The sequence below is a fragment of the Lates calcarifer genome, linkage group LG24 (genome assembly GCF_001640805.2).
Source record: "Lates calcarifer isolate ASB-BC8 linkage group LG24, TLL_Latcal_v3, whole genome shotgun sequence".
NCBI lineage: Eukaryota > Metazoa > Chordata > Actinopteri > Centropomidae > Lates > Lates calcarifer.
This window is the reverse complement of record NC_066856.1, coordinates 1,376,399-1,394,827: the sequence shown is the minus strand read 5'-3', so window position 1 is coordinate 1,394,827 and position 18,429 is coordinate 1,376,399. Positions and strand designations below refer to the sequence as shown.

General features: G+C 39.7%; 3 protein-coding genes across 3 annotated transcripts; 2 read left to right on the top strand and 1 right to left on the bottom strand.

The window, feature by feature from the left end:
- The first annotated feature begins 72 nt into the window (after positions 1 to 72).
- Positions 73 to 3,500, top strand: dph2 (diphthamide biosynthesis 2). Its single transcript, XM_018698196.2, has 7 exons — positions 73 to 309; positions 750 to 921; positions 1,028 to 1,140; positions 1,373 to 1,593; positions 1,725 to 2,414; positions 2,894 to 3,076; positions 3,249 to 3,500. The coding sequence occupies exons 2-7, from the start codon at positions 772 to 774 to the stop codon at positions 3,374 to 3,376; spliced, it is 1,485 nt and encodes a 494-aa protein (XP_018553712.1). The 5' UTR covers positions 73 to 309; positions 750 to 771; the 3' UTR covers positions 3,377 to 3,500.
- ncf2 (neutrophil cytosolic factor 2) lies at positions 3,377 to 8,384 on the bottom strand. Its single transcript, XM_018698197.2, is given in 16 exon segments — positions 3,377 to 3,823; positions 3,924 to 4,047; positions 4,313 to 4,424; positions 4,513 to 4,661; positions 4,786 to 4,814; positions 4,934 to 4,988; positions 5,212 to 5,277; positions 5,451 to 5,495; positions 5,497 to 5,593; positions 5,988 to 6,031; positions 6,476 to 6,535; positions 6,732 to 6,839; positions 7,050 to 7,184; positions 7,551 to 7,659; positions 7,827 to 7,909; positions 8,135 to 8,384. Coding segments are annotated over 16 exon segments (1,482 nt in total). The 5' UTR covers positions 8,309 to 8,384; the 3' UTR covers positions 3,377 to 3,731.
- Positions 8,385 to 8,953: 569 nt separating this feature from the next.
- Positions 8,954 to 17,229, top strand: garem (GRB2 associated, regulator of MAPK1). The gene is given in 7 exon segments (XM_018698194.2): positions 8,954 to 9,333; positions 10,443 to 10,583; positions 10,776 to 10,906; positions 11,296 to 12,230; positions 12,232 to 12,499; positions 12,964 to 13,118; positions 13,499 to 17,229. Coding segments are annotated over 7 exon segments (2,610 nt in total). The 5' UTR covers positions 8,954 to 9,212; the 3' UTR covers positions 14,358 to 17,229.
- Positions 17,230 to 18,429: the final 1,200 nt, after the last annotated feature.

Genomic DNA, 18,429 nt, shown 5'->3' with positions numbered 1-18,429 from the left:
GTAAACGGGAAATATCAGTTGTGTAAATAACTGCGAAAAGGCATATTTACACCGGCTTTTATTTTGAAAAACATTTGACCCGGTAGTGATTGTCCTGTTGGTTCTGCTGCTGTGGAGAACTTCAACACGTGTGTAGCTGTCAAAGAAGCGGTTACCAGTCAACAAATATGTGCATGACAGTGAACTGTAAGAGTACGTACATGTGGTAATGCGAATACAAAGCGTCGTTAGTTGTAAATGATAGTTTGGGTTTCACGAAGACCTCTGGAGTCATCTCAGCTAGCGGCTAAGCTAGCAGACCCAACCGAGGTAGGTAGCGATAACTGCGCATTTACCGAGAGATGTGTCGTTATCTTGAAAGAAAACGGTGTACTGACAATATATGTGTTTATGGCTGGCTGAAGGGAAACTTAAGATACAATAGTGAGCCACCAACTCTGAACCAGTTTTCTTTGTTAAAACGTGTTAGACATCCCAGTTAAAGCGTGAAAGCTGTTGTTGAAACCCTCTTTGAAAGTTATAAGGTTTTTATTTTACTCATGAAAACAAAAAAGTGGCTATTTCACTGCGTTTTCTCCATCCAGATAACATCAGCAGACTTGCAAAGGATTTGCAAAGTTGAAAGTGGTTTGCTTTAAGCTTCATGTCTAAGACTGTCGGTTCCGCAGTGTAGTAATTGTTGTTTCCTTTAACTTTTTCTTTAGAAGTTTAAAAGATATGCTGATTATTGAGTTAGTTGTATTTTTCAGGCACTGTGTCCCTGATGCAATAATGGCTGATGCATTCAGCAGCAGCTCAGAGACGGTAATTCAGCGTGTGGTAGATGTCACAGTGAAGACAAATACACCTCCAGAAAAACTTGAAGAGTTGTATCAGATTAAGGAGACCTGCGATTTTATCAGTCAGCATCAGTTTAAAAAGGTGAGGACATCATTTTATTTATTTGTAAATTATGTAAACATTTCATTATTTCACAAGTGTTTAAGGACCACACCGATAATAAGTCTGAACTGGTTGTCGTTGACAGGTTGCTTTGCAGTTTCCTGATGAGCTGCTGGTGGATTCAGTTGCAGTAGCAGTGGAGATCGAGAGACACAGTAATGCCAAGCCATTCATTTTAGGAGACACATCCTATGGCAGGTAACACACCAGGTTTAACTTGGTTTAATAATGCACACATACCACTCGTCAGTGCTTGAACTCTTAATGTGAAGTGAGTCATTTAATACTTCACATGTGTTCAGTTCTAAGTTTTGATCCAGCACAATCATGTTGTTGTATTCAGGCTTAGCTGTCGTTTAAGCTGTAACTGTGACTGTAACTAAGCAGGTTGTGAGTTAAAAGCTTTATGTGGTATGTGTGTTTGTTGCAGTTGCTGTGTGGATGAGGTTGCTGCTGAACACGTTGGAGCTGACTGCATCATGCACTATGGCAGAGCTTGTCTCAGTCCCTCTAAAAGACTTCCTCTGATGTATGTGTTTGAGAGAAGACCGGTGGATGTGGAGAAGTGTGCCTCCACCTTCAGGGAGCTCTATCCTGACACACAGAGCCACATCATCATCCTCTATGATGTTAACTATGTTCATGCTATGAGTAAGATATCTCACACAGATCTAACCTCTGCTGGCAGGTTCAGTCCAACATTCACATCTGAGTTTGATTAAAGCATTTTTTTATCATTTCCTTTCCAATAAGTGAATACCTCATGTATTTTCTTTCTTCAGATGACCTTCTGACACTGCTGTCTCCAGAGTATCCAAACCTTGTTGCGTCAGAGCTTGTTGTTGAAGGGGAGCAGTGTTACAGTCATGGCCAAATGAATAGACAACACGATGACACCTATCTGTCAGAGCAGGATGGCAGGCAGGTCATTTATCAGTTTGGGAGGCAGTTCTCCCTGAAAAAAGGTTCAAGCATAACAGACTACAGTATGTTCTATGTCGGACAGGAAGGAGCAACCCTGAGAAACTTCATGATGACTTGGAATCGCTGCTCATTTTGCTCTTTTGACCCCATAACAATGACGGGGAGGACTGAGTCAGTCAGTATCAACCGTGCACTGATGAAGCGATATTACGCTATAGAAAGGGCCAAAGATGCCAATGTGGTCGGCATCCTTGTCGGCACACTCGGGGTGGCTGACTACCTCACTATCATCCAGCAGCTGAAGGAGACCATTCACAGAGCTGGCAAAAAGAGCTACATGTTTGCCATGGGGAAACTGAACGTGCCCAAACTCGCAAACTTCCTGGAAATTGACATTTTTGTGTTAATAGCATGTCCTGAGAACTCACTGCTGGACTCAGGTGAGTTCTATAAACCTGTTGTGACCCCGTTTGAGATGGAGGTGGCCTGCAACAAGAACAGGGAGTGGTCAGAGGAATACGTCACAGACTTCAGACATCTCCTGCCAGGTCAGTCTGGCGTTTATTCACATCAAAGGTAGCTGAGTGGCTAATAGTAATAGTGATAATAATATAGGGATTAAATATCATATCTACCAAATATAAAGGTGGTCTGTCTTATCCTGAGGCCTCTAATGTAATTTGGAAATTGTTAATTCTACTTCTAATGTGGATTGTTCTGGTGGCTACTGTGATTATTGTTATTATGTATGTTATATGTTTTAAATTAGATTTAACTATCTTAATTGTGACATTAAGTTAAGAGGAGGGGAAAAAATAATGATTAATAATGATTTAATAAATAAATATAAAAATAAAATATAATATATAATATATAATATAATATAATAAAAATAATATCCAACCCACTGCAGTGATTGGGCAGTGATACTGGCCTTTATATTTTTATAATCGGTAATGATAAAGAATTTTGAAGTCTTTTTGCTATGTCAAAGTTTTTCTTATTTTTCATCTCAAACTTGCTGTAGGTGGACAGAGTCACGTGCCTTTGGTTGATCAGCAGGAGGACGGCGATGAGACGGACGTGTCTTTAATCACTGGAGCTCTGAGAAGCCGCAATCTGTTAAACAGTGAACCTGCAGAGTCCTCATTCAGCTCCTCTGTGGTCCTCAGGAACCAGACAATGACTGTAGCCAACACAAACCCAGCTGGTATGGGACACTCAGAAAGTTCTGATGCTGCATTTAAAACAGTGTTTGTTTGAGTTTCCATACATTCATAAGTTTATTGCAGAATTGTGCACAGACAATAAGCATAAATACTACACATAAAGTAGACATTTAGAAACGTCTTGTACTACAGTGACACATTTTTTCTTTTCAGCATCTTTTCTGGCAGAACGAAGCTGGCGTGGCTTAGAGCAGAAGTTGGGAGAGACGCCTGTGGTGAAGGCAGTAGAGGGCAGGAGAGGCATAGCTATCGCCTACGAAGAGGAAGGAACGCCTTCATGATAATTTACCAGTGATCCACAAGGTCTGCATTATTCAATCATGACTGCTACAAATGTACCAAATGTACAGCATATTACTTGTAATTACAGGAAACTGTAAGTAATTAAATGTTTTTATGAACCAATACCAGATATCACCTGTTTTTACTGTCACAGAGTGTAACCTGTGATGCACACCAGCAGCTTGTATAATGTATTGTTATACTTGTATAATGATATCATGACCATTGTGGAAAAGGGTTTTTTTCTAATGAGAAAAAATGTGGTTTATTATAAAATAGATGTCACCCGTTTTCAGCTTTGGCTCCTGAACTGTAAAACTGTCCCTTAGTCACTTGTGGTTATATTTGGATACATTACTGGCCATTCACAGGAACTTCTTCCACAAAGGCTGCAGGGAATATACCAGTGTTCCCATTACATTGTCCTTCCAACCAGTCCTGGTTAACTAAAGAAAAATAAGTCACGAATTAGAATCACATATGTGGATTAAATCACAGGATTTCTAAATATCTGGGATGTTTATGGCCAGGAGACTTGAGTCTCACCTCTAGAGAGCAGTGTGATTTTATCCCCTTGCTGAAAATTGAGATCCTCTGGATTTGATGACTCGTATGAATGAAGTGCCACCAAGTGAATCTCGCTGTGTGGTTTTCCATCAGTTTGGTCCAGCTGCAAAACACACAGAAATGTTCATTTTCTGCTCACTTTGATCATAATTCAAACTGGAACAAGTCATCTTTGCACTGGCTTTATGTTTTTTTTTCTACTCAGACTTCACAGTGTTTTCAAAAAGGTCAGAATGTTTTTTTCTGTTCTTCGTGGTGTAGAATGCTCAGTGCAGGTGAACTGAACTAGGATCTTTTGTCATGTCAGAGTTCAGTTTCTTTGTCTGTTGATGAAACTGTGTGTTTGTCCTGTAGCCACCTTTTCTTACCTCTGTGGTTTTACACCACAACGTGATGTGTCTGTCTTTGGCACGGCTCCACACACACTCCATTTTTGTGTTGGCATCGATTACACTTTGTTCATCAGCCTCAGGGGTTAAACTAAATCAAGAAAAAGGGTTGAATGTTGTACTCATCAGTAACAGGTATACCTGTTGAACTGGAACATGGGTTTTAATGTGTACTGTACCTCAGGGTGATTTGTTTAGCAGGGACATTCAGTTTCTTACTGATTTTCTCAATCAGTGCTGTGTAGGGAGACTCAGGTGGGACAGAGATGGTAAAGGTGAAGGTGAAACGGACTTTGACAATATATGAGTTGTCAGGAGACTGTTCATCCTGGCAAAGATGACAGAATAAATTCTCAGATTATCACAGAAATCACCACACTACATCCGACATGTTGGAACAGTGAATGACTACTGAGCAGGACTGGACAAATGAAGGGTTTAACTTGGCGTACCTGGTCTACACTGCTACACTGAGTAAGACCTGAAATACAGAAAATGGGAAAAAGGGTTTTGTTTATGCAGTGGGTCAAATAGCATTTGCAAATATGTTGTGTGACAACATGTGCTTTTACAGGGAAAGGCATGAAAAACCTTGTTTACCTGTTTTCCGTTCAGGTCTGGTTGGTCGCTCTCGTCTTTGTGGTACTTGGGCTCCCTGTCCATGGTTATTCCAGCATCCAAATAATGCCATTCAGAGTACAAATAAATAAATAAAGGTGCTGTGCTTTGTGCAGGAAGTATACATTTTCATACTGAATGATAACCTGGTAACCTGTGACATACTACAAAACAGCACATTTCATTAGAAACCTGTTTACACTTAGAAATGAAGAAAAAAGAGGCGTGATAATGTATGTAAGAAGAAGTTCAGTCCTTACCCCATTCTGTTTAGAAGCCAATGAGATCTCCAAACGTTCCAGGTAATTGTAAGGAACAAGTCCCCTCTATAATTGACATGATAAGGATGGATTATTTGAGGGGTGTTGTAACTTTAGTTGTAATGTGAATAACAGTTTATATGCATAGAGGAAAAACACAGACACAGGTGTACTCTGGATAAAGTTTCCAGGTCCACAGCAGCAGATGTACAGAGTCTGTATGTGGTGTCTGATCTTACTCTTTCATTGAAGATCACAGATGCCCAGTTGTCAGCACCCTTGTGCTAGAACGAACACGATGTTGCCCGGCACTACAGCCAACTCATCACTGGTCTCAGGAACAAACTCAAACAGGACAGTGTGGGGTTCTCCTTCCAGAGCTCTGTGAGGACAGAGACGTCCACACAGCATAAAGTCACCTTTCATAACATTTTTCCTCTCATGAAAGCATATTATTTATAGATTTGCCTGACCCTATTTTTATATTATATGTTTTCTTTTCCTGTATGAGCTGATTCTTCCATTTTACACATCCTCCATGTTTGGTGGAAGAGAAATGAAATAGTTTTCTTTGGTGCCAAAAAACAAGAAAAAGCTTTATCACAAAATCTCATTAAGTATCAAGGTCATTTGCAATCAGTTGTAATTGATTATAACAAGACTAAATCAGAACAACTAAACAAACATTACAACTACTGATTAAATATAGTGCACATGTAGTAAGTATCTAGTCTGTGTGTTTCTTAAGTGATAACAGTGAGATTGGACTGTTCTACCTGAGAACCTCAGGTTCTTTTGGACAAGCTGGACCATCTTCAACCTGTTAAGAAAAACATTGTACAGTCATTGTCATTGTACAGTTAAGTACAATGAAATTGTGAGTGCTCCACAAAGACAGACTATCCTCTATAGAAGAGATTTAAATACAAATAGAAATATGAAAAATGTACACAATATACAAGACGTATACAATATAATACAAGAGATTACAAAAAAAATACAAGAATTACAAAATTACAAAAATTTACAATGTCACTTTTAAATAGAATCTACATACACACACACACGATGTGCAAAGTCTAGGACACTTAAGGTGCGGTGATGGATAGTAAAGTTAAGTATCACATTTAGGCCTCGTAAGTTACTAATTCATTAATAACTCAGAGTAATACAGTTTTTGATATATTTAACATGATGTGCTGCTGTGCAGTGCAGATATTTCATCAGACTGCTGTTTTTATCTCCAAAGACAAACTCATGTTACCTGTGGCTGTAATGGAGCAAACCCAGAGAAGTCATCCTGAGGGACGACAGAGGCAACCACCTGAAGATGACATTAAATAACATGATTATTTACTGTTTGTCACTGTGAAGAGTTTACTGCAAAAACAATCTCAAAAAAAAGACCAAGTACTGTATAAAGATAAGGCCAGTGACAGTGACATTTTACTGGACTGGATGATTCAGTGTAATCTTGTTCATGGCACATTAATGACTCCTGTGGTTAGACAGAGTCTCACCTTTGCTTTGCCCAGGTAGTCCTTCTTCTCCAGCTCAGCAACGTAGTTCTTATTTGGTTTAAACAGCAGTTTGGATGGGAACTCGACAAGTTTGAAAAGTTTCTGTTTCTGTCAGTGGAAAATTCTGACATGAGAGAAAACTCAGCTGCTAATAAACAGAATATCTGTTATTACTGTTTATTAGCACAGTTTAAAAGCTAAATGCTCACAAATTCTTGGCACAACTATAATCACATTTAAATATATTGAATAGCTCAAATTAATTTCATTTAATTTGATGGGTCCAAAGATGATAACAGAGACCACATCATCACTGACCAGGGTTGACTGCAGAGCTCTGTCAATGGTATTGAGCTTGGCCTCTGTCTTGTAGTCGAGAGCCTTAACAAGGTTCTCCTGGGCCTTTTCCCAGTTCCCAAGCTGAGCCTCAACCAGGGCCATGTTGTGGAGAACCTGTGGCAGGAAACATTGGTATTGTAAGCCTGTGACGGTATTAATCCCTCAGGAAGACCACAGAACTGAGAACGATACCTGAGCCTCTGTTATTAGGATTCATGAGTCCTCAACATTTATTGTTGTTGATTCTTTTTTTACCATTGGAAATGAGTGAGTATGTGTCATATATATATATAAAACAACAACAACAACAACAGACAAACAGTTGAATCAGGGCAGATTGAACAAAGTGTCTATGCTCTGTTTCTGCAACAGCATTAGACAGAGAAGAAGAGTCTTAAGTAGTCTAATAATTTATAAATGACTTAATAAGGAGGCTTAACAAGAACATACAGAAATAACTGGGGGCTTTTAAATACTTACATCACATGCATATAATATGTATCTGAGACCAAGTGCTTTGTAATCTATCAGCTGGTTGCCTCTCAGGGCTTTGAAGGCACGCTGGAAATCACCTAAACTCTCCTCATACCTTTGAACACGAATAATCCAGTTAATTAATTTTGCATGTAACAAGCCACAAAAATGATAAAAAATAATAGTTGTAGTTAGGAATCAATTCTGTAATAATAAAAGTACACTGTGAGTATTTTAAATCACTGTTAAAACCACTGTATTGAGATGAGCAGTGTTTCTTGCCTCTGTTTTTTGTAAAAGGTAACTCCTCTCTGAAAGAAAGCCACAGCCAAATGCTCATCCTTGCGTATGCTGCAATCAAACGCCTGAGAAAAATGAGACAACACCATGACTTCCGCTAGAAGAAACGAGAAACAGTAAAGTCCACTTCTTCTTTCTCAGTGACTTGCACTTTCAGACAGTAAAATATCACAACATTTTATCTCCTGTCTTATCAGCTACATCCAAATCTTTTTTTTTTTTTTTTTTTTTTTACTTTTTGATATTACAAAGCAAATATTGAGGGTAATCATGTGAAATGTCAGACATACCTTTTCAGCAGCATCCAGGTCCTGGTTGAGGAGATGGAGACAGCCTATGTCAAAACAAATTTTGGAGTTTGGTTCTTGGATTGACAGGAAAATCCTGTATGCCTCTGCCAAATCCTGTCTGTCCACACAGGTGACAGCCTCGTCCCACTGCCGCAGAGTGTCCACAAAAGACATAGCTGCTGGTTAGGAGTACACTGAACTGCAGAGCAGATTGAGGAAGCTCCTCTGATTTGTACCAGTGAGATCAGGAAGTGTGATGACTGTGTCATTGTTGGTACATTTACATCCACGCCACCACCACAAGTTTAAGGCCCGGTGATTGGGCGTTTTTCCCCCATGTGATTTTTTGGCAGCTGTGTAACAAATCAGTGGGTGTATGTTTAAATACAAATGATGATAGAGAAGTTATGTATCACTTTCTCCCCTTTAACATGATTTAACATGATGGTTATACATCATAAATGGGGTGCTTGACATGAATCCTTTCCTCAGAGAAAAATGATCAGTCTCTCTAAATCTCTACTTTTAAGGGAGATGACAGAGATGATAAATAGAAAGTGTAATGGGGACTGTAGTACACAGAGATAAAGATGAAGTTGGTGGTTTGTTCATGATGATTTACAAGACTGGTGCAGCAGGTGGTGTTTTATTATTATTATTTTTTTTTAGCTTTCAGCATCAGTGCCAAACTTTACAGCTCAAAATTTCAGGTAATTACTGGCACTCACCACGAAATATGATACGTGTTGTTGAGCCTGCTATTTATTGTGTAGACCAAAGTAAATAAAACTCTTATTTTAAAAGAACACATTACGTGTTTCCGTTGTTCATGTGGCTAACTTGCCTTGATGCAGTCGTCGCTAGCTACACAAACATGGCTCTGGTATATTATCAGACTACAGATCTTAATGATACGTAAAAAGGGAAAAATGCGACCATCAATAAGAACCGTGCCAAGCGTAAAGCTGTATATGGAGAGTCGATATATTGTGAAGCTGGTTAGCTCAGTGTAGCCTTTTGTGACCGTGTTTACACACAGCTAGGTTAGCTCTCTAGTTGGCTAATATAGGCTAGCAAAATGGACCTTGGAACAATGTTATACAACAATTTAAAAGATGTTACATGGAGCACGACGTCCCTGCCACTAGATCAACTTGTCAGTGCTTATAGACTGCCTCAGATTGTCAAGCTGGACAACGGTTAGTAACTTTCTGACACTGCTAAGTTTTTGAGCTACAGCTCAGCGGAGGCTAGCAGCTAGTTAGCGGCAAGGGTAAACTCAGCCGTTTTTAATGGCAAACCTGCGGTTGACTTTCTCAGTTTATCTTAACTGGGTCCCATTAAAACCGCCTAGTTCACGTTTAAAAAAGCTGGTGTCAGGGGTATTTTGTAAATGTCCTGTTCCTCTTTGCTGTCACTCTGTAGCCGTGTAATTAAAACAGATAACATTAGTAAAAACAATTAATGTCATGGTAGCAAAGGCATTAAATGTCAGGGACAACATATTATAAAGGCTTCAGATGGCCATTATTATTACGGTATATGTGCAGCATATTATAACATATTTAAAAAGAAAGTCTGGGCCGAGTTACAGCAGGTTGCGTTGCATCAGATAACCTCAACTGTGTTGCTCAATCAAAGCTGAAAAATCATCCCTTGCCTGAGTGTGTGTCTAAGATGTGTGTATAGTTACATGATGATAAAACAAAACTACAGATGACTGTACCAGGGGTTCGGGGTCATGTTTAGTGTGATATGTACTTTGAAATGAAGCCATCATGATCTCAGCAGGTCCCATCCTCTGTCGCTCTCTGCTCAGCCTTCTGTGCAGAGTTGTGATGTATTGTGCTTTGAAATTGTTTCACTTGTGTTGTGGAGAGGTATGGATCAGGGCATAAGTCATTGTCCATGCAGGATGGTGACTTGAGAGCTGTGTAATCCAATGCCAGTGGTTTGAGTGGAGCATCCCTGTGAGGCTCACAAGTGACTTAAAAAGAAAACAGCCGCCATGGTGTCCTCATAGATGATGTTTAATTGGTCATCTGCCTGAGATATCACACTTGTTGATAATATTCAGTCAACATTTTGTTATTTTGTTGACAGTTTTTAATGGTTCATGACTTCAGGGCTTTAAATCAAAGTGGCAGCATATCAAGAATTTATTCTCTTATTGGTAAATGTATTGTGCATTTGATACTGTAATGTCTATTGCACCTTTCAGTATTGCAGTATTTCCTGAGTTGTAAGATATGATCTGCAATCAGTGTTGTTTTTGTTGTTAATGGTTTAGTTGTTTTCATTCCTGCAGGTCAGTTGGTTGAAGGGCTCAGAGACAATGACTACCTCTTGATTCATTCCTGCCGTCAGTGGACGACTATTACTGCTCACAGTCTAGAGGAGGGACACTATGTCATTGGGCCCAAAATAGAGATCCCAGTACACTATGAAGGTGAGATACATCCACATAGATGCTTATTTGCTTTGCCTGATAGGTCTTTTGATAATGTATCTCTGTTTATAATTCTAGCACAGCAAACCCTAAAACTCTCTGATCCTTACAGTGCACTGGAGGATGTGGGTTGCTGATATTTGACACTATGGTCCAGTTTATGACGCTGCAATTTGTATTTTCTCTCTTCAGGTCAGTTTAAGCTTCTGGAGCAGGACAGAGACGTTAAGGAACCTGTGCAGTACTTCAACAGTGTGGAGGAGGTGGCCAAAGCATTCCCTGAGAGAGTCTACGTCATGGAGGAAATCACATTCAATGTTAAGGTATATCTGATCTGTTAAAGAGTTTGTTGTTATTGCCTTTTGAGTTTGGTGTATTATTGAAAATAAATATTGTTTTCTGACCATTTATACAATATCCTGTTTATGCCATATACCATATTATTGACATCTCTACACACTGACATCCAGGGGTATTCTAGAAATGAAGATTACCAGTTCAGACTAAAAACTTCCTTAAAATATATAAGGAGAGAATATTAAACTTACTCTGTGGAGCTCAATTTTCTGAGCTTCACAGACTAGGTTTAAACCAGCAACCTTAAAGCTCTTTAATCCAAGACACCATATGTACACCATATGTCATTTTTTAGTTTTAACTTCTTTCTATGCCAGCCTCATGGTTTATGCTTTTCCATATCATCTTTGCACAGATGGCTTCAGGGGAATGCAATGAAGACACAGAAGTTTACAACATTACACTAAGCACTGGCGATGAACTGACATTAATGGGCCAGGCTGAGATCCTCTATGCGAAGACCTCCAAAGAAAAATCCAGATTCAACACTATTTTTAAGAAGATTGGGAAGCTCAACTCCATCAGTAAGATCGGTCGAGGCAAGATGCCTTGTTTGATCTGTATGAACCATCGGACCAACGAGAGCATCAGCCTGCCTTTCCAGTGTAAAGGCAGGTTCAGCACGTGTAGTCCTCTGGAGCTTCAGATGCAGGATGGCGAGCACACCATCAGGAACATCGTGGAGAAAACACGTCTCCCAGTCAACGTCACAGTACCCAGCAGCCCACCCCGCAATCAGCATGACCTCCACCTGATTCGGGAGGGTCATCGCTATAAATTGGTCAACATTCAGACGAAGACAGTGGTTGTGTGCTGCATTCTGCGAAGCAACAAAATCATCCCCATCCATTTTCCGCTTCACATGGCCATGCCTAGATTTATTGTTCCAGAGGAACTGCTGCAAGGAGAGTTGTGGCTTGACACTATGGTACATCGCTGGTTCTCCTTCTGCCAGGAGCAGTTTGACATAGACGACTATTCTCGTGCCGTCCGGGATGTGCGGACAGACTGGAACGACGATGGAAAGAGCCCTAAGAAAAGCAGTGGGAATGGTAGCTGTGGTGGAAGCAGCGGAGGCAGCAGCAGCTCCAACGGGTGTCCCAGCCACATGCAGATACCCAGCTCTTTGACTTACGCCCGGGATGAACTCACCCAGTCCTTCCACCGACTCTCTGTGTGTGTGTACAGCAGCAACCTGCACGGTAACAGTGAGGTCAACCTGCAGGGCTGTATGACACTGTGTGGAGACTGGGCTCTTCTGCCCTCTGACAGCATTCCTTCAGACTCAGGCAGAAAATGAACACTTTTTCCCTGAGCTGCTGGACAGCACGAGCCAACAACCATCCCTCAACAAGTCGGATGTCCCCTATGAGGAGCTGTGGTTGGATCACTTGAGAGGTCAGATCCCAAAACCCTCTTTAAGTGAGGGAATCCGAGGCATCAACAATGGCTGCGGTACAACAGCAGCCCTGTCATACCCGGTCACCTGTCCTCTTGGGGCAGTAACTAGTCCAGATGTCTCTCTTACTCCACCACCTGTCCCACCCAAGTCTGAGGCTGTGAGTATTGTCCATTATTCTTAAAGTTGTAATCCTTTAGGTTTCAGTCCTGATTAATTTGGCAGTACCTGTGGTTACCATGGTTACAGCAAACACTCCTTGAGCAGCAACTTTACATACAATAGGGACAAGTAACGCATCAGTTTACAGAGCAACCAAACAAATGAATAATTGCAACTGTGATCTGACTTCCTGCTGCATACACGCACACAGTTTAAAGTTGCAGTTCATGCATGTATTGCTTTCCTGTGAATCCCTCATGCTTTAGATAGGTAATCTAAATCCACCCTCCAAGCCTCTACCAGTAAAACTACAGACAATGTAAATACCTTGGTTTGTTTACAGATAAGCTGCTGAAAGCAGGGTTTTATTGGATGAAAATCTAAAGGAATTTAATTAGACAGTTTTACAGAAAAATGAACAGCTTAGCCATCAGTTTCAAAGTCAGGTCATTTCCTTTGCAGGTGAAGGAAGAATGTCGCCTTTTGAACGCCCCGCCAATCCCTCCACGGAGTTTGAAACAGATGCCATCGGTGCCCATCCTGTCAAAGCCACGGCAGCAAGAGACTCGGTCTCCAAGTCCAACCCTCTCCTACTATTCTTCTGGTCTCCACAACATGTAAGAACTGGAAGTATTTTATAGCACCTGTGTCAACAGTTATACTTAATTACAATGACAAAGAAGAAATCAGGAGACTGTATTTTCTTTGACAAAAGTGAGGTTGCATGAACTCAGAAAAATTCACAGTATTTTTGTAGTTTATGATGCTTATTTATGCCTACATTTTATAGTCCTAGATAAACATGTCCTCCATGTATTTTTTTCCTTGTTCATTTTCGTGCAGATAAAAAATAATGCCATACACATTGAAATTTCTCCTTAGCCCAGCTCTTGTCTTCTGCAGCTGTAAAATACGTCTTATTAGTGCAGTGTTAAATATTTAAATCATGAAGTTTGCTCTTCCATCACTAAATAATATTCTGTTTTTCCATTAGTAGTGGAGCATGTGAACAAGAAGTAGCTGACCCACAAGAGCAAAGCCATGTGTGCTACCCCTGTAACTGGGGTAAATCCAACAGCACTGAGCCAAATGCTACTTTGCCCAGTGGTAGCCTGCCATCAGATGGAATGTCCTCCAGGTTGTCTTGGCCAAATAACTTCAGTGGAGGAGAATCACACTGTATGGAGGAATTTCTACCAGCCAGCTGTCGGAGTTACTACAGTTACCCCAGAAAGAGATCCCCGAGCACCCCGAAAACCTGTACATCGAGCCTTGTTGACTTTGATGGCCGAGAGCATGCACACAGCAGTAAGGACTTCAGGTTGCAGAATGCTTCTCTGAATCAGTTCTGCACAAAATCGTCGAGTTACAATTCAGAAATGTACAGAGACAAGCCGATAGAAGAATCTAACACTAAGCAGAGCCTCTCTTGCCCCATCTTGCCCCCGAGAACGCCAAAATCAAATGCCATAAAGAAGTGCACAGACTTACTGTTGGGGTCAGTCTGTGACAGTAAGCAGGAAACTTCAAATTGTTCACTCACTCAACCTGAGCACAGCACCAAAGAGATTTATTCTATCTCTAACTCATTAACTCTCAACTGTCCACCCTTTTCTCCCACTGCGCAGTGGCAGCCCCCCTCCAGCCTGGCTGGCCTCTCTATTGAAGAGGTGTCCAAATCTCTGCGATTTATCGGCCTGCCAGATGACATTGTTTCTCTTTTTGTGTCTGAGAAGATCGATGGGAATTTACTCCTGCAGCTCACTGAGGAGATTTTGTCTGAGGACTTTAAGCTGAGCAAACTGCAGGTGAAGAAACTCATGCAGTTCATAAATGGGTGGAGACCCAAGATATAACTAACAGTATATGACACTAAAGCCTGCTGTAAAGCAGAGAACGTCATGCCTTCAGTATATATGCTATGCACACCAAGCCACAAAGAGTTTCTTTTGTATAATATGAATTTATTTCCTTGTTACTACATTGTGGAAAGATAGTTGGGTAATACTTCCCAGCTCACTTAAAGTTTGTGACTCCTACTTGCTAACTGAATGGAATCATTTGGCACTTTGATGAAGACATTTTCATGTCAACCACTTAGGACTTTTTCACCCACAGCCGACTAGTGTTCATGTCACTACACAAACCAACAAATTCAAAAGGAAAACACTGACGAGACGAGGACAGGAAAACATTAGATCTAAGAGACCTGCTTGATGAGGACATTGTGTGATTCTGTTCTTAAAGGGGAAAATCACAGCGTTTCTGCTGTTTCAAGGATTTTTAAAAGAGCACAAACCAGAGAATGGGCTGTAGTGTTTTCTGTTCGTGGATACACAGCTGAAAATGTGGCTGGGTTTGATAACACCACTAAAAAGGATGGTAATTGAATTTTCAAAAAAAACTTAATGATGATGAGCTTACATCTCAAGCACGACATTCTATAGATATGCAGTTAGTGACATTTGATGAATGCTCTGCTTTTAGTTTTTGTATGGGGTTTATTCACACATTGGTTTTCATAAGGTCAGGAACATGACAGAAAGTTACTGCGAGCATATTTCTAAACATCAGAAATCAACACAGGAAAAATTGAATTCACGACTGCTGAATCAAGTCAAACGAACCAGCTGCTAACAGGTACTGACATCTACTTGTGTTCTTTTAAAAATCTACCCCTTTAAGCTCTTCTTAAACTCAAAGCTTCATCTGCATCAGTAATAGTCAGTGATGAGCCTGTGGTATCATACTGATGTACTGTTCCTCAGAAAATTAATTGAAAAAAATGACATTGAGTAAGAATCCTGCTTTAAGTGATTTGTGTCATTTAATTTTTGAAGACATGCATGAGACAGAACAAGAAAATGAGCTTGTGATGTAAATGGAGGAGCAGCTGTCTGTACATCAGTCTGATATCACTGTAAAAAGTGTTGGTTTACGGCCTCAGTTTAGAAGAGAAACTGTTGCATGCATTTAAACAACTGGTCTTTGTGGGTGATAAGAAACTGCTTCTGCATTCTCTGTGTGATGATCTACACTACAGAACTATTCTAGTGAGAGTGAGCCTCATCAGATGATTGTCCTGGTCTGTCAAAAGATGTGTTTGTCAGCTCTTCTTATGCAAGGTCTTATTTCTATCTGATGCCTTTTAAATATTAAGTTAGATTTAGCTATATTACTACTTGCTTTAACCTAAAAAGTCTCCACTAGTGGTAACTGGGGGTTATTTCTAACTGAAGATGAATGACTGAGGCCTAACAAAATAATGTCCCTACTCTAAAACTAACATGGAAATAACCAACAGAGGGAATGGACCATGCCATTCTACATCAAATACAAATTATGCATCATGCACTTTGGTAGATTTCAGTCTAATTAACTGCAGTTAAGGTAATTAAATATAAACCTATAAAAGAAGAGTGTCTATGTAGAGAGAGTGAATGCACTACATCCTTTTTCAAAACTAAAACGGTACGTCTACTTTGTTCTCATTGTATGTGTTGTAAGTGTCCTAATGCAAGAAACAAGTAAAAGAGCTTTTTTGCGCCTTAACCCAGAGACCTTAAAATACATGATATTTCACTTTGGCTTAACATTTTCATTTTGCCAGTCTCATGTCATGAGGGATATACTCCAACACCTCAATGTGAACTGAGGGAATGGTGTTAAGTGTATTTCCTCAGAGGCTTGTGAGCTAAAATTGAAAATGATTTGCGATAATGAAATATTGTTTTATATTTAGTACCTTTTTTTTCTATAGCCTTGATTCAGAGTTGAATTATTTATGCAGTTATTTAACATAACGCAAAATATGCAGAACAGTTATTCTCCGAGCGTTCATGTGGAAACATCTATAAAACCCAGGTCTGATCTGCTGGCCAACAGCCGTCGTTTTTTTCCCCTGTCACTTTTTGCAGGTGGGGTGTTACATATTTTACTTGATGTTTTCGTTTTGTATGTAAATGCAAATTTAATGTAATTTTTTAAAGAAAATGATTACTAATGTTGAAATTATTTTTATTGAGAAAAAGCTTATGTTCAAATTTCTTTTTTTACTTGGGTTCTACTTTGGGTTTTTATAAATCCATGCATTAAAATGACAGTTGGTCTTGAAGAAAAAAACCTGTCAGCCTCAGTCACACTACATCGACAGTGACCAAAAACCAATGTTATTAAGCCATGTGTCCAGGTAATTTTCCAGATCTCCCTCCCACTTTGTCACAGTATCCATATGAGGAGTGGCATGTGTCTCTTGACAATGTAATTATATGGCGGTTAATGTCCTATGCAATAGCCGTGGCACTCGAAAGAGACCATGGGAAGGAGCAACAAAGAAAGAGGCAGTGGAGTATTATGTGTGTTGAAATTGCCACAGTGTTAATTTCAGGAGAAAATTGTGCATGCCAAAGGAATTCTTCCAAGTCAGTCATTTTACTTGAATAATTAATAAATATAAACTGTGAACACACAACGATAAACAGCCCAGTCCCATTAACATACACCACCATCCAGCAGTCAGTGCTAAAGGCTAACTGTCAGCTCGGGATTGAGGCCTGGAGGAATTATTGCTGTTTAAAGGAGGGAAATGACTGTGACACTGGGTTTGACAGTGTTTGGAATAGTATTGGTCAGCATTACTGAAATCTTGAGTTATGAACAGTTATCTTTCAACTTAACTCTTGTTTCCCTATTTTTGATTGTATAATCTATTAAAAATGGATTAACTGACGTGTGTGTCGTGTTTAGTCGAGTAACAATTTCCAAGTTGGTTTAAGATTTCACTTTTGATCAGTTGCACCACGATGTCATAGAAAACCTGGGTGATGAAAGAGATCTGTACTTCAGTAAAACATGAGGAATATTTATTGATCAGAATGCAGGTAGATCAACTGCGTTAGCTGAGTAATTGGTCAGTCAATCGACAGCTATTCTGTTAATGAAATGATTAAGCCTTTTGTCAAACATTTTATTGTTTCACCTCCTAAAATGTGACACTGCTGCTTTATCTTAAACAGTAAATGTTTGCTCTTTGGACTGATGTTTTATAGACGAAGTCGTTAAGGGAGTATGATAAAGTGAATAAAGTAATTGTTAGTTGCAGCCCTGCTAGGTTTAGTTATAAAGTGGAATTTCTTTGTAATCTCTTTATAGGCTTGTTGATTTGATAAACTTGCATTCATAATGGCCCTGATATTACAAAATCAAATGGTACAAAGTGTTCAGCAGAGCTTTCATGGGTTGTAGCAACAGATCAGATCTGAGGTCTTTCAGGAACCAGTAAGTGCTTCATCACTTCTGCTTTAGTGAGGACGTGCAGCTGCTGCTTCCTGCCTTACATAAAGCCGGTTAGCATCTCACAGTTCAAAGTTAACACCACTTCTGCTTTTTTTTTCTTCAAGTGGTTTACGCAGGAAAACCTAAGTATAAAAAGGAAAAAAGACACATTTTTGATCACATATTTCATGTTATGTTAAATGCAAATACTTTTCTCATTCATGAAAAGCAAATGTGTGGAGTAGTGTCCATGCACGAGGTTCATATCTACTACACCGTATCAACACAAGCTTCACTGACTTCACACCGAGCACAAATGAATTTAGTTAAAATTAGCTTTGTGCAACTGTCTCTGTTCAAAGATATTACACACCAACACTCACTCTGCACAATCAAGGAAGAGCTCACACACATATTTACACAACAGGAGCACTCTGTCTCAATGTGTACACACACACTTGGACACACAAACGAAGGACAATTTCACCATGAAAGTAAATACACATCAGTTAGAGGTTTTTCTTGAAACAACAAAAACCTTGAATAATTACTTATAACAATATTTTTTTTTAAAATTTACTTAAACATTTATAAAATATTTTGCTGCCCTTTTCAGTTCATAGAGTTCAGTTCCATAGACCCAGATGTAACCAG